The sequence below is a fragment of the Leuciscus leuciscus genome (genome assembly GCF_965113295.1).
Source record: "Leuciscus leuciscus genome assembly, chromosome: 10".
Classification (NCBI taxonomy): domain Eukaryota; kingdom Metazoa; phylum Chordata; class Actinopteri; order Cypriniformes; family Leuciscidae; genus Leuciscus; species Leuciscus leuciscus.
In genome coordinates, this window is record NC_138734.1 from 23,230,734 (window position 1) to 23,243,423 (window position 12,690).

Sequence of the window (12,690 nt, forward strand, 5' to 3'; positions counted from 1 at the left end):
CAAACAAGCCGTACTATTGCTCATTCTGTCACAAATGATGCTCCCATATTTGTATCACAAAAGGAATCAATGCACATGTTGGACAAATCTCATAATGATAATGAGTCTAATGTGTCAAATCACTCTGGGCAAAGTGTTCAGGCCTCTGTTGCACAGGATGAAATTAAACCAAGTGATAGCGTGTCAAACATGGGAAGTAAATGTTCTAGCATTGGGCAGAGCTCAGCTGGGAAAAGGTCCAGTATCTCAACAACATCATCGGCATGCATTAAAGCAGAGGCAGATATGGCTGCTCTCATGGCAAGACAAAGATTATTAAAGGATAAACATGCATTAGAAGAACAAGAGGAGCAGCTAAGGAAAAAACGGGAAGAGTTTGATCTTGAAGTGGAAATAGCCGCATCAGTGGCCAAAGTGAATGTGCTGAGAGGCTCAAGAGGGTCTCGGGTTTCAAGTCATCCATCTGTGAAATTCAATGGCATGAATTCTTATCTAGAAAGAGGACAAAGGAAAACCAAAACACTTAATGTTGAGGCAAAATCATTTGTGCCTGATATGAATATTCCAATACTTGGACAGCTCAATCCACATTTCTTGGGTATAAAACCTCAAGTGGAAAACGTTGTTCAACCACCACAACCTCAACCTACATCATCTAGACGTCCAAAAGTCACGGGACATCAAGATATAGTACAATCACGTCCACTGTTTCAGCATAGAGGTCATCAATCGGCAACACAGGTGACAAGCAGCAGTGATCAAAATCAAATAATTACGGTGTTGGAAAAACAAAACGAGATAACTGCTTTATTGGTTCAGCAACAATCTCTTTCATTGCTGCCTAAAAGAGACATTCAAAATTGGTTCAGCCTATATGGAAAAGGCTCTTTCATGGACACCAATAAAATCTGAGGATGTGAAATCTCTACAGGCATACAGTCTTTTTCTACGAGGATGTTGTAATGCCATGGAGGATTTTGAATATATGGAAGAGTTGAACATTCCTGCCACCATGCTGACCATCATAAAAAAGCTGCCCTACAAGTATAGGGACAGATGGAGAACTATAGCTTGTGAGTTGCAGGAAAGGAGTGGCCGGAGAGCCACATTTACAGATATTGTTGGCTTCATTGAAAGACAAGTGAAGATTGCAAGTGATCCGCTATTCGGGGATATACAAGATACACCATCGACAACAGCAAATAAGGACGCAAGGAAATCTAGGTTTGAGCCTAGTTCTGGAGCCAGGGGGAGTAGCTTTGCTACCACCATTGCAACAGTGGAAAGGAAAGTTGAACCTAGAACAAAACCTGAAGAGGGAAGTTCAGCTGTTATGAAGGCTTGTATTTTTTGTGGAGGTGAGCACACATTGGATCTGTGCCGCCAGTTGGAAAATAGGGTGCATAGTGAGAAGATTTCTTTCTTAAAGGAACATGGTGTGTGCTTTGGCTGTTTGTGCAGTGGGCACATTAGCCGAGACTGTAGGAAGCGTCTCTCATGTAAAGTATGCAGTCTGAAGCACCCTACTGCACTCCACATTTATCCAAAAGAGAAAGAAATTAATTTAGTGCAAGTCGAAGGAGAATCTGAGACAGCAGTGGGCAGTGCTCTGATCTCCGTTCAATCCAGTGGTCTAACTGGGGCCGGTGACCAAGATTGTACGCTCCCCATAGTTCCAGTGCAAGTTAAACCTAGGAAAGGGCATAAGGTGTTGATTACCTATGCCTTCCTGGATCCTGGGAGCTCAGCGTCATTCTGCACAGAGCGACTGATGAACAAGCTGAATGTCAGGGGACGAAGAACTGGTATTCTCCTTCGGACTATGGGTCAGGAGAAGTTCGTTGGAAGCCATATTGTCTCAGGTTTGGAAGTGGCTGAATTAGACAGCAGTTGTTTTTGTGAACTGCCTGATGTTTATACGCAGAAAAACATGCCAGTTCACCGAGGTAATAGTGTTGTCACGGTACCAAAATGTCAGTATTCGGTACCGATACCAGTGAAAATCCACGGTTCTCGGTACCAATTTCGGTACCAAAGCTTAATTTAGATTAAATGTACATAATTATATTAAAGTGTATATCACAAAGATGGAAACTGTAGTATTAAAAACACTTTACAATAAGATTCCATTTGTTAGATAACATTAGATAAAATGACCTAACAAAAAAAAACAATAGTTATATACTGTCGCAATTATTCTCCTTTAGGGGTTAATTTAAAAATACATTTTTAAAATCAAAAGTTAACATTATTTCTGTTAACATTATTTAATGCACAATGAATGAAGTGAACAAACATGACCAATCAAGTGTTTTGTATTAAATAACATTCACAAACATTAATTAATGTTGTAAAAATATATTGTTTTTTATATAACGCATTAAGTGATGTTAATGAGATAAAATATGTTTTATTTGACTTGACTATACTTTTATTTAATCCAAAACTGTATTCATATTTAACTTTAAAAGGGCTTTTTAAACCTGCTAAGAGTTATCCAGCCAAGAATAAGACTAGAACTACTTTTCTGACGGACTGATATTAATGACGGCTTTTTATTTCTCATCTCCATAAATATATCTAGTAGTAAAGCTAATGCAAGGGCTAGAAATCAATTAATAGGCCTATGTCACACTTCCTCGTCGTCATGGAGAGCGCAGTTCGCACAAGCGTTTGTACTCCCGTGGCGTCTGTCGTTGCTATGCATCCATGAACGCACATGGAAAAGTGAGCGCGCCGCTTCTATTATGAGCGCGCTTGCCAAACGCCATTTGAAATAACGTATCTGCACGCGCAAAAACATCAGCACCACATCAGCAGCAGCACCGGCGATCGCCATCAGCGCTTTTATGAAGAGGACCAACTGCATGCGCTTCGGGCATGCACGCGCATCAAATACCGGGTTTGAGAAAACCTGGTACCGTGACGTTTAAAAAAAAATTAGTACCGACTTGGTACCGAAGTACCGGGTCTTTTGACAACACTACGAGGTAATATTCCTCGCCAGAAAGACCTTAAATGCTGGCTGTATCTGAAACATGTCCAGTTAAGGGAGATTGATTCAGATATTGACCTGCTGATTGGATCCAATGTCCCTAGAGCATTGGGGCCATGGCAAGTCATTCGAAGCACGGAGGGGGGCCCATACGCAGTCAAAACGATGCTGGGCTGGACTGTAAATGGACCTCTTAGAGGCGATGAAAGTAGAGAAACTACTTGTGGACGGCCAGATGTCACTGTCAATAGGATCTCTATTGCAAACCTCAACGATTTGTGGAAGCAGCAGCTAAAAGCAGATTTTCCTGAATGTAATCAGGATGAGCAGATGGGGTTATCAAGAGAAGATGGTCAGTTCATCGAGTATGTTACAAAATCTGCTAAGTTGGTGGATGGCCATTATAGTGTTGGCTTACCTTTAAGAAAAAAGGATGTAAATATGCCAAACAATAGAAGAGTTGCTGAACAGCGTGCTATGAGCCTCACAAGGAGGTTTGAAAAGGATGCTCAATTTCATGCTGATTACACGACATTTATGAATGACATCATCTCCAAGGGCTATGCAGAGAAGGTACCAATTGAAAATCTGGATCGGAGCGACAGTAGGGTATGGTATATACCACACCATGGTGTATATCATCCGAAGAAACGAAAGATCAGGGTCGTTTTCGACTGCGGAGCTACATTCCAGGGAACATCTTTGAATGTTCAGCTCCTACAGGGACCTGATCTTACCAGCACGCTAATTGGAGTTATGACCAGATTTAGAAAGGAGCCTGTTGTGCTCATGGCTGACATCGAGGCTATGTTTCACCAAGTCAGAGTACCAGCTGAGGATTCGGACCTGTTGAGGTTTCTCTGGTGGCCGGATGGAGACCATAAACAGAGCCTAGTGGAGCACAGAATGGTTGCGCATCTGTTCGGAGCCACGTCCTCGCCAAGTTGTGCAAACTTTGCTCTCAGAAAGTGTGCGGAAGATAATCGGGAGCAATTCAGCTCCAAAGTAATCGAAACGGTACTACACAATTTCTATGTGGATGATTGCCTAACATCAGTGGCTTCTGAGGAGGAGGCGATAGCACTCTACCAGGACCTTCGTGCCCTTTATTTGAAAGGGGGCTTTCAGCTCATGAAGTGGATCAGCAACAGACGTGCCGTGCTGGCAGCCATACCTGCAACAGAGAGAGCAAAAGAGGTTAAGGATTTGGATTTGGACAATGACACACTTCCTGTAGAAAGAGCATTGGGTGTTCAGTGGTGTGTTCAGTCTGACACTTTTAAGTTCAAAATCCTCATTAAGGATCGACCCTTAACCAGAAGAGGGATCCTCTCCACGGTCAGTTCAATCTATGACCCCTTAGGAATCTTGGCACCTGTGGTCTTATCTGCCAAAAAGATCCTTCAAGACTTGTGCAGAAAGGATCTAGGTTGGGATGACCTTATACCAGATTTGTCTGCACAGGAGTGGAGAAGTTGGTTGAAGGAGCTCTGGCAGCTTGAAAGGTTTGAAATTGACAGATGCTTGAAACCAATGGATTTTGGGGAAGTGATTTCTGCTCAGTTACATCACTTTGCGGATGCATGTGAGAGCGGCTATGGAACCGTGACTTATCTTTTATTAAACAACATAGACAGACAAGTTCACTGTGCTTTCATAATGGGTAAAGCCAGAGTGGCTCCATTAAAGCCAATCACCATCCCTCGTATGGAGTTGACGGCTGCCATGGTTGCAGGTCGAATGGATGAGCTGTGGAGGAAGGAGCTGCAGATGCAACTTCAGGACTCAATTTTTTGGACCGATAGTACTTCCGTACTGAAGTACATCAGCAATGAGACCTCAAGGTTTCGTACGTTTGTAGCCAATCGGGTTTCAAAGATACTGAGTGTATCAAACCCATCTCAGTGGAGATATGTTAACACCACAAGCAATCCTGCTGATTTGGCCTCCAGAGGAGTAAAGGTGACATCACTCCTGAGAAACAACATATGGGTGTCTGGACCTCAGTTCCTTGTTGGGCCTGAGGAGGGGTGGCCTGAAAACCCAGATGGCTCTGTGAGAATCCCGACAGATGACCCCGAGGTTAAGATGGGCTTGGTTGTGAATGCCGTGCAGGTTGAAGAAAGGATTGATGCAGTCACTCGCTTGATTAACTACTTCTCCTCTTGGACCCATCTGAAGAAGACGGTTGGTTGGTTCCTTAAGCTGAAGAGTCTACTACTGTACTTCAGTCAGAAGAGAAAGCAACTGAGCATGACTCTTGCTCATTCTGGCTTGGATAAGGACCAACAGGGAAAAAAAAATAGAAAAATAGATGAAGAGTATCAAGGCTCAGACTGGGAGTGGTCTTCTTTCAGTTGAGGAACTCAGAAGACCTGAGATGGAGATTATTAAGTTTTGTCAGAGAAGGAGGTTTCCAGGAGAATTCAACAGCTTGCAAAAGGGAGAAAGTGTGAAAAGGACTAGTCACATTTATAAGCTCAACCCAATACTTGAAGACGGTGTTCTGAGAGTTGGAGGACGACTTAGCAGAGCAGCTATGCCGGAAGAAGCTAAGCATCCTGCCATATTGGCAAAAGATTTACATATTTCTGACATAATTCTTCAGTACATACATCAAGAGGTGGGACACAGTGGTCGTAACCACATGCTAGCTAGCCTGCGCCAAAGATATTGGATCCCTGGGGTTAGTGTGGCTATAAGGAGAACCCTGTCGAAATGTATTGTCTGTCGACGACTCCATGCAGCTCCAGGGCAGCAGCAGATGGCAGATTTACCTCAGGACAGAGTTTCTCCAGATGAACTGCCATTCACTCGGGTTGGAGTTGATTACTTCGGACCTTTTGAAGTTAAGCGAGGAAGGAGTACATTGAAGAGGTATGGGGTTCTCTTCACATGCCTTTCTATAAGAGCGATCCACATCGAAGTTGCATCATCCTTGGACACAGATTCCTTTATTAATGCTCTTCGACGCTTCACAGCAAGACGTGGACAAGTATCGGAACTGCGCTCAGACAATGGAACCAACTTTGTTGGTGCAGAGAGAGAATTGAGAGAGGCAATGGAAGGTTGGAATCATGCTCTAATTAATAACACCCTCCTCCAGAAAGGAATTAAGTGGATTTTCAATCCCCCCACCGGATCGCATCATGGAGGGGTTTGGGAAAGGTTGATAAGGTCTGTGAGGAAGGTCCTGAATTCCACCCTGAGGTTGCAGACCCTTGATGAGGAGAGTCTACACACAGTTCTCTGTGAAGCAGAAGCCATTATCAACAGCCGTCCCATTACCAAGGCATCCACTGATCCAAATGACTTGGAACCTTTAACCCCTAACCATCTGTTGCTGCTCAAGATTATGCCATCTTTGCCACCGGGTCAGTTCAAAAAGGAGGACATCTACGCTCGTCGCAGATGGAAACAAGTTCAGTATATATCTGACTTGTTTTGGAAACGTTGGATTAAAGAATACTTGCCTCTTCTTCAGGAGCGTCAGAAGTGGTCTGGTGTCAAGCGCAACTTTCTTACTGGAGATATTGTATTTGTAGTTGACGACTCAGCACCTCGCAACTCATGGCTTACAGGAAGGATTGTGCAAACTATCCCTGACAGAAGAGGACTTGTTCGTCAAGTGCGAATTAGGACGAAGACCAGTTATTTGGACAGGCCTATTACCAAGATTTGCCTTATACAGGAAGCAGAGGAGCCATGAGGATATCCATCTGACATTTGAACTTCTTAGACTTTGACTTTAACTTTGACACTGTTATACAGACCTTTTTTCTTTACATGACTGACTAAGTGATTGTGAAGATCATTCTTTACAAGACAAATGACTTTGTCTCTTTCTTTGGTTTGGTCTAAAGAAGAAAGGACATTTTCAAACGGACTGCCTTATCTTGAAAAAATAATAATATATATTATTGTTGATCTCTTCCATAATGTGCAGTTGTATAATTATTGTGTGAAAATAATTAGGGGCCGGAATGTAAGAGCCACCAGTAAGTCTCCTATGTGTTCTGTATGGTTTCATTCATAAATATTCACTGCACTCGGATTGTAGGTGGTGGGCGTGTCCACCGGGGTTTGGGCGGAAGTGATAGTGGTTTATTTGTTTTGCTTCACGGGCTCACCTGAATTCAATGGGGCTTTGACGGAGAGAGGGAGTGAGCCTGGGAGCGAACACTTTCTGTTGACCGCACTTTTAGCACTCATACAGCACTTTTATCACCTGGTAACTGCAGTACCATGTACTTTTACGTGTTGAAGTGCAATAAATGATTAAACTTGGATCAACGAGTGGAAATGAGTTTTTGCGCAACGCAGTGCATTCAGACTCTCAGTGTTTAGTCCCTCGCGGCTGCGGGTTTATGTTTTGCCTCGTCCACAACCGCTAACATCCTCCCTGAGACCCATAAGGGAAACAAGTTTTGTTAATATATATATATATATATATATATATATATATATATATATATATATATATGTGTGTGTGTGTGTGTTTATATATCTTTACATTATTTGTAAACATGGCCAAAAATTTGGTTTTCCATTTATATGCGATATGTATATTTTCATTGTCTCTAATTTGAATAGTAATGTGTTTTTAGGAAACATGTAATGGAAAAAAAGTAGCTATAACGAGTAATAAATAGACAACATTTTTATAATAGCTCATATTTCATATAAATAATTAGCATTTCTTTCCTATTCACTTGTCTCCTAAAATGCCTGACAAGCATGTCCCGGTGTCCTCTACAGTGGACATGAATAAAACAGATGCATGTGTCACGAGGTGACGAAGGCTGGAACCTTTTTTTTTAACTCGTTTCCCCGTCGGAGCATTTCCGGTGGGACACCGGGCCGGTTCCGGTCTGGACGTGATGGTCGATCGCGGGGTAATGAAAGCCGAAACAAGTGCCAGCTGTGAGAGATGAGGGAGGCGATTAGCAATTGGGACATGGAGGAGGAAGGTGGCTCATAAAAGGACACTTTGGCGGTGAAGAGGGGGCGCATAAGAGAGATGTCAAATAGAAGGACAGAACAAGTGGTACTAACAAGACTTAGGATTGGGCATTGTAAGTTAAGTGGAACTCTTCATATGTTAGGAAAACATCCCACAGGCCAATGCGATGAATGTCAAGAGGAAGAAACAGTTAGTCACATTTTTATGTCATGCAGGAAATTTATAAAAGAAAGACAAGAGTTGAAATATAGCTTACAAGAAATTGGTATAGGACAGTACAATTTAAAAAGTATATTAGGATGTGGAAAGAGTGAGCAAGGAAAGAAATATTTGTTTTATTTTTTAAAGAGGACTGGACTGGAAAGAAGAATATAATAAGAAAGTGACATGATAATAGTCAGCAGATGGCAGTAATGTAACATATTGGATACCAACTGCCTTAAAAACCCAAGGAAGAAGAAGAAGAAGAAGAAGAAGAGGGGGCGCGAGGTACGTGAGCGGCCGCGGCGGGAGGCCGCGGGAGAGAGAGAAAGTGAGAGAGAAAGTGAGAGAGAAAGTGAGAGAGAAAGTGAGAGAGAAAGTGAGAGAGCAGAAAGTGAGACAGAGAGAGACGGAGAGAGAAGACTTCGGCTGGATTGCGGGTGTAAGCCTTGGTAGCACCATGAGTCTGTTGAATTGCAGTTTTATTGTGGAAATGAGCACGAGTGAAATCTTACAGTGTGTGGTGGATATGCGAGTGTGGGAATTGTTTCTGCTGTTCACTCGCAGTCACAGCTGTTCATTACTCTCTTCTCTACCTGAGCCCTGTGAAGTTACAGCTGCATTGGGGAATTACCATTATCCTCCACTCTCTGCCTGAGTTCAGTGAAGAACCTGCTAACGCTGTGAGTTACACGTATCCATTTCTCTCTCTGCCTGAGTCCAGTGAAGAACCTGCTAACGCTGTGAGTTACACGTATCCATTCCTCTCTCTGCCTGAGTCCAGTGAAGAACCTGCTAACGCTGTGAGTACATGTATCCTCCACTCTCTGCCTGAGGCTAGTGAAGAGCCTGCTAATGCTGGAAGAGCCGCTAATGCTGTGAGTTACCTGTATCCACTCCTCTCTCTGCCTGAGGCTAGTGAAGAGCCGGCTAATGCTGGAAGGGCCTGCTAATGCTAGTGAAGAGCCTACTAATGCTGGAAGAGCCTGCTAATGCTGTGAGTTACCCGTATCCACTTCTCTCTCTGCCTGGGGCTAGTGAAGAGCCGGCTAGTGCTGGAAGGGCCTGCTAATGCTAGTGAAGAGCCTTCTAATGCTGGAAGAGCCTGCTAATGCTGTGAGTTACCTGTATCCACTTCTCTCTCTGCCTGAGGCTAGTGAAGAGCCGGCTAATGCTGGAAGGGCCTGCTAATGCTAGTGAAGAGCCTGCTGGTGCTGAAGAGCCTGCTAATGCTGGAAGGGCCTGCTAATGCTAGTGAAGAGCCTACTAATGCTGGAAGAGCCTACTAATGCTGTGAGTTACCTGTATCCACTTCTCTCTCTGCCTGAGGCTAGTGAAGAGCCGGCTAATGCTGGAAGGGCCTGCTAATGCTAGTGAAGAGCCTGCAAATGCTGGAGGAGCCTGCAAATGCTGGAAGAGCCTGCTAATGCTGGAAGAGCCTGTTAATGTTGGAAGAGCCTACTAATGCTGAAGAGAAACTGTTTTTATTTATTTAATAAAGAATATTTATTTTTGAATTCTGTGTCTGTCTTGTGCCCTCGGTCAGCTCCTCAGGGGCAGCACGCAGGCGAAGGGGTGGGCGGCCCGCTGGCGCTTCACCCCGACCTGTGACACATGTCTCATAACAGAACGTCATATTCTTATTTAAAACCCCAAAGATGTGAATTTATAAAAAAAAAAAAATGTAATTGATCAAATCATATTTCTATAAGAGTGCTGAATTTAATCATCCAGTCAATGTCAGTCAGGATAGGGGGGTTGTCATGATGCAAACTCCAAACATTTGGTATCTCTGAAAAGCCCTGAATTTTTAACGTTACAGGACAAAATGGTCTCAAAAAAATGTAATCTAAGCTACAAAGGAAAACTTCTCAGGCAGATATAATGATAACATGGGCACATATATTTATGTATGGACACAAATATTTATGTTTTCGGCCATACACGTGCCGAGAACCGCTGTGAGGTTAAAAGAGAATAGCGTATTTTCCCGTGTCGTTCGGCCATTTCTGTGGGTGCTTGAGCAGTGTTCACGCGCTGTCTGAGAAGTGGCCGCGCTTCAGGAGTAACTTATGTTTAACGAATTCAGTTCCCTTTCGCATCTGTGATTTATAGTTTTTTTTAAATACTTTATTGTAATTATCATTAATAAGTAGGGCCAAACGTTAACATGACAGACATGCGTAACAGATTTAACAGCAACAGGTTGTTTGCCTCTGTTAATAGATTGTATAATTTACTTAGTTCATGTTTTTAAATGTCATTGATAATTGTAGTTATAATTTGTGAAGTATATCGAATAATTAAAGTACTTACCTCCAGAAAGTTATTCCTCTCAGCAGCGAGTAGACAGTCAGGATGTGTGCACGCGCTGGCTCTGACTGGCCAGACAGACTTTCGTTTTCGCTACCTATTGTTTTCGCGGGCTTTGTACGCGAGTCTGGCAGCAAAGTTTATATATTTTAATATTTATACATATATAAAATGTATATCATCACCCAGCATACCTTGTTAAATTATCCTGGCATTCAATTATTAATAATAATAAAACTGCTGTGATTGGTTAATAGAGCTTCGCGGCTCTAGCGCCGCGGTGGTTGATGGGTAAAATTGTCATTTTGTGAGACCACTTTGTGATGCTCCGAAGAGGGATTTTTATTTTATTTTATGTTTTTATGCTTACAAAAATATACATAATAACAGACAACAACAGAACTAAAACAAATAAAAAATAAAAAAAAATCACAAAGGGGGGAATTATGTAAATTAAACATATTGATAAATCATATATGAGAATTACATGACACTGAAAAAAGGAAAAGAATTACAAACAGACAAGGGCGTAGATTTGATTTGAACATTGTGGGGGTTGAAGTGTGGGTTCTGCATATTTTTCATGTTTCATGTATAAATATTGGGGGGGGTTGTAATGCATAGATTTAAATATTGGGGGGGTTATCTCCCCCCCAACCCCCACAAACTACACCCCTGCAAACAGATAATGTTTTTAAGGCCTTTTTGTTCTCAGACAACTTAATTGAAAAGAGGTATTTTTCAAGTTATTTAAAAAATTTAAGAAAAAGAGGTTTCATATTTAAATATTTAGATTTATGAATATGAAACTTTGCTAAGATCAGATTAATTACATAAAAATGACCTTTTTTTAGATTGATTATAATCTACAAAGCCTAGGACCACATCCTTCCAATACAACACACATTCATTATAGATTTCAGGCCTATAAATCCTAAGACATCTTGCCAAAACATTTTGGTAAATGGACAATACCAAAAAAAAAAGAAAAAGTTTCGTCAGAGTTGTCACAGAAAGAACAACTGGAGGAAATATCCTTTTTGAACTTTTTGAGGTAGTGACTTGCAGGGTAGTATTTATGAATTATTTTAAAATAAATCTCTTCTACTTTATTGGTTAAAAAAAAAGAAAAAGATGTGGAACTGCATTATTCCAGTAAGCAGTCACAGACGGTAAAGTAACAATGTTTTGCTGAAAAAGTGAACGGACTAATCGATTGTTTTTACAGGGAGAAGCAAAGCACAATTTGCCAACAGGAGTATATTGACCAAACTCATAGAGACTGTAGAGGTTGAGTTCCTCTCAATAAAGCAAGAGCACCTGATGGGATTGAACCCATAAATAATGAAAATTCTTTGGGAGAAACAGGAAATTGAAAGTGATATAAAAACTCCTTATATGAAAACAACAACCCTTGAGAATTGATTAACTGACTAACTAAGATATTTTTATCAAACCAATTATGAAAAAATATAGACAGTTACATATTACAGTTTGATACGGAACTTTTCACCTCATAAATATTTTATTTGGAATAACTGTAATATTTTATACATGTGTGTGCGTGTGTGTGAGTGTATATATATATATATATATATATATATATATATACACACACACACGCACACACATGTATAAAATATTACAGTTATTCCAAATAAAATATTTATGAGGTGAAAAGTTGTGCTTGAATATCAAAGACTCAAAGAATATCATGCCAAGAGGGATTGCCTGTGAAAATCAGATAATATTGCTGGTAATTTTTCAATTTTGTAGTTACATAACAGAAGAAAGTCATGGGATTTATGGGAAGAACATGTTGTGTTGTTGGATGTAATGTTCACACGATCGATTTTTACATTCAACCTATTTGTATTTAACTTTGTTTTTGTTTGTCAATAAGCCCATCTCACAATTTTTTTATTTTATTCTGTGCTTTCAGACTCTTTTACACAGTAAATTGTTATTTGTTAAGCTCCCTCAAAAAATCATGCAAAGTGATTGCCTTTAACTTAGTAAAATGAAAGAATATAATGCTGTAACAAATGCTTATTTAGTGGTGTAAGTTGAGCTAAATAATGTAATATTTCCTGCAACTTGGAATTTCAGTTGTATTTAATTATACATCTTGTTAAAACAATGCAAACTGATTGCCTTAAAATATGTTTTACTCCACTTAAGCACTTCACACATACATTATAAATCGATAAAAAAAGGT

General features: G+C 41.0%; 1 protein-coding gene across 1 annotated transcript; it reads left to right on the plus strand.

The window, feature by feature from the left end:
• Nucleotides 1-862: 862 nt before the first annotated feature.
• On the plus strand, nucleotides 863-7,385 carry LOC309508310 (uncharacterized protein). Its single transcript, XM_082182872.1, has 2 exons — nucleotides 863-1,946; nucleotides 2,991-7,385. The coding sequence occupies exons 1-2, from the start codon at nucleotides 875-877 to the stop codon at nucleotides 5,354-5,356; spliced, it is 3,438 nt and encodes a 1,145-aa protein (XP_082038998.1). The 5' UTR covers nucleotides 863-874; the 3' UTR covers nucleotides 5,357-7,385.
• Nucleotides 7,386-12,690: the final 5,305 nt, after the last annotated feature.

Excerpts from the sequence above, each read along its gene's own strand:
- LOC309508310 (XM_082182872.1), top strand. The coding sequence starts at position 875 with ATGGAAAAGGCTCTTTCATGGACACCAATAAAATCTGAGGATGTGAAA. Across the intron at positions 1,947-2,990 it reads AAACATGCCAGTTCACCGAG|GTAATATTCCTCGCCAGAAA; the intron begins GTAATAGTGTTG and ends CAACACTACGAG.